Raw genomic sequence first — 3488 nt, 5'->3', positions numbered from 1 at the left:
CTCATATGTGGTAGTAACACTGAAATTACTTTCTCTGCGTCAAAATAAGGCAACACTGTGATTTTGATACTTTATCATTTATACTTAACTGTACCTTCCTCCCATTCCTCCGTCTCTGCTTATTGACATTTAGGAGAGTGTCAGATATAAATTAACAATTCAAAATTATCAAACAAAGACAGACACAACACTGAAGAGATGACAAAGACACAGTTTGAAAAGTAAATATGTTTTATTGCAAATCTCTTATTTTAACATAGCCTACCTTATCATATGTTAACTTAACCCATCTTATATTTTAACTTAGCCTATCATCATATTTTAACGTAGGCTAAGTTAAAATATCATAAGATAGGCTATCTTATCATATGTTAACTTAGCCTATCATATTTTATCTTAGCCTATCTTGTCATATCTTAACCTATCTTATTATATTTTAACTTAGCCTATCTTATCATATCTTAACTTAACCTATCTTATTATATTTAAACTTAGCTTATATTAATATATTTCGTCTTAGCCTATCTTATATTTTAACTTAGCATATCTTATCCTATCGTATCTTATAGCTACATTAACACTTAAACAGTATCTCTTTCCGTTGGGTCCCGTGGGATCCCAGTCCCAATGCAGGGCTCTAACACGGGTATTCTAAGAAAAAGAAAATAAACACTTTACTTAACTTTACTTAAAGCAGTCATATAACTGCATTATACATACCCAATTAATGCCTTATAAATCATTTATAAAAGTATTAAAAACACGGCTGTAAATACTTATACAAAGGCATAACACATTATAGCTATGTTGATAATGCATTATGAATGCTCTGATCTATATATACACAATAAATATCTTCATAATACATTATATCGGCCATTAATCCATAATAAACATGGCTATAATGTGTTATGCTTTTTTTTCTTCAATATTTATACCCATGTCTATAATATATTTATGGATGCATTACAGTGCATTGTGAAGGTGTCAATAATGTAGTTATATTACTGCTTTAAGTCATTTCTAAACCTGAATTCACAGCCTTATAATTACTGCCTCTTGCTACTTCTTCTGAAGGGCAGGGGACAGCAGAAGAAGCACCACTTCATCTTCTTCTTCTTGTGGCTCTTCTCAGTATCATCTTCAGAAAGATCTTCGGCATTCACATGGAATGATACTTCTTCACTGTAGATCTTCTCGGCAGCATCAGCATCTTCTTTTGTTTTATCTGTCTTCATCACTTCAGTTTCGTCCTCTTCCTCAGGTCCTTCTTCTGGTATAGTCAGTAGCTGTGATCTGTCTTCAGATGCCACCATACACTGAAACCTGACCAGTGTGGTAGCATCAGCATCTTCTGCCTGCTGGAATACCACATCAGCTTCTTCATTTTCCTCAGGTCCATCTTCCTGTAAAGTCTGCAGCCATATTCTGGCTACATATGCCGCCATGCACTGCCAATTGTCCACTGTGGCAGCATCAGTGTCTTCTGCTTCCTGAAGCTCCTCATCTGTTTCTTCATCTTCCTCAAGTTCTTCCTCCTGGATGGGTTCTAGCCAAGTTCTGCCTCTTTGTGACACTACATACTCCACAGCATTCCCTGTACTTCTCCCTCCTCCTCCCTTAACCTCCTCCACATTCACTCCCACCTCACATCCATTCTCCTCACCTCCATTTAGCATATCCATCATACTAATACCAGCCTCTGTCCCCTCCATCACAACCCTGGAGGCCTTCCCCTCAAATGTTCCCCACTCTGGTACCTCCACATATTCCTCACTACTCTGCCCACTTACCTCACTTTCCCCCCGGCTTGTCCGGTCCTTCCTGACTTTCTTTTTTTTGTTAAGGTAGCAAGTTTTATAAATTTCCCAGTCTTCAGATGAAAGGCCGTAATTACTCTGAAGACTTTGAGATGAAATACTAGTGCTGGCTAGCAGTCCATCCTTTCCCACACTCTCCCCTCCCTTACCCAAATCGGTAGACCCCCCCAATCCCCCCTTAACCCCCCCAGCCTGGACAGTGGGGAGTGTCACTGGTGAGAACTCCTCCACACCTTCTCCCCAGTTGATCACTTCATCCCACAGGTTCCAGGCTTCCCAGTGTTGGGTGTTGGTCCATCGATCAGCTCTCTCAATTCGCTCTCTGGGGAATAAATGAGAGATTAACCAGCACTTAACAGAGATAATAAAATAAATAAAGAGCTGGAAATTCTTCAACCATACAGAAAATACAATTGTTATAATTATTATAATAAATATTTACAGGGTTCACATATATAAAAAAGAAAGAATAAAAGAAACAGTGAGCAAGATTGCAAAAAAAATCTACTGTAAAATGCACGACACTGTAAGTGCAATATCATATTAAACAGTAATGTCACCAAATTATAACTAGAATCAAATACGAAACAACTGTGCTCCACATCAAATGAATACCCAGATGAATACTACCAAGAACTGAGTTAACACTAACCAAGCTAAGAATATTTGAAAGTGTTAATCCTGTGTAACAATGTAAAGCGATGTAATGATGAACTTAGAAGCATCTAGCCTACTCCGAAAGTAACGCCCCAATTTTTTCTTAACAATTTACCTACCACCCTGTACAGTAGGGGGTCCCAGCTTCCGGTCGGTGTTCCGGTACCGTCCGCGCGGAGTATTGCACCAGGCGGCAGACAACCGGGGGTAGAGGAGCCAGCCGTCCCGTTTATTAGGGGATCGCGCCGTTTTGAAAAGAAAGCTGCCCGTATTGATGTACGGAAATACGCCATTAGCCCCGCATGTCCGTATACACCGTCAATCTCCCGCCGCTCGGCGTGGGAACCCCCAAATTATACCGCCGTCTTACCCATCCGTGACACTTTTCTACGACGGAAACCGATCCGCGGACATCGAAAGGTTGGGAAGCCCTACTAAACTAGCATGTTTGAGATGAATTTACTAACCAAATAGTCTGTCATTATTTAAATATTAGCAACCACAGTAGCAATAAAAACCACTGCACTTTAAATGACGTTAAAAAATATGTAATATTAAAAAAATATGTAATGTTTTTTATTGTATTATAGACATTTACTATGTCATTATAGTATAAAAGGCTAAATAATCAAAGTAGCACGACATCAGTTGAAGAATTCAAAGACATTTTGGAGAGCTAACAAGCTACTCACCTCTGCGCCATTTTCACTCAGAGTTTGTTGTGCTTCAAACGGTAAAGTTTGTTTACGTTGTTTCTATGGAAACTGCTCTGACTCTCCGCTTGACCGTAATATAAAGGCATGTATGCAGTAATTTTCTGATTGCAGATTTGATCTGGCAAAAACTGGCACTATGATGGAAGTTATGCAGAAGTGCAGAGTAGATGGAATAATTTTTGTACCTCAATAAAATTGTATGCCTTTTGCCTGTGTCTCCAGCCAGTACCGGGGGTGAAACGCTCCTGCAATTATCAGCGGGATAACATTATCGTTTTTTTTATTCTATGGAAAA

At 39.0% G+C, this 3488-nt stretch overlaps 1 protein-coding gene across 1 annotated transcript; it reads right to left on the bottom strand.

Moving 5' to 3' along the window:
• Nucleotides 1-489: 489 nt before the first annotated feature.
• Nucleotides 490-3176, bottom strand: LOC125722201 (uncharacterized). The gene is made up of 2 exons (XM_048998386.1): nt 3170-3176; nt 490-2142 (listed from the first exon to the last, which is right to left on the bottom strand). Exon 2 carries the CDS (start codon nt 1713-1715, stop codon nt 1050-1052), a length of 666 nt encoding a protein of 221 aa, XP_048854343.1. The 5' UTR covers nt 1716-2142; nt 3170-3176; the 3' UTR covers nt 490-1049.
• Between the last annotated feature and the right edge of the window lie 312 nt (nt 3177-3488).

Source organism: Brienomyrus brachyistius, unplaced genomic scaffold (genome assembly GCF_023856365.1).
Source record: "Brienomyrus brachyistius isolate T26 unplaced genomic scaffold, BBRACH_0.4 scaffold37, whole genome shotgun sequence".
Classification (NCBI taxonomy): Eukaryota; Metazoa; Chordata; class Actinopteri; order Osteoglossiformes; family Mormyridae; genus Brienomyrus; species Brienomyrus brachyistius.
The sequence above is the reverse complement of the archived record's forward strand: the minus strand, read 5'-3'. Positions and strand labels throughout refer to the sequence as shown.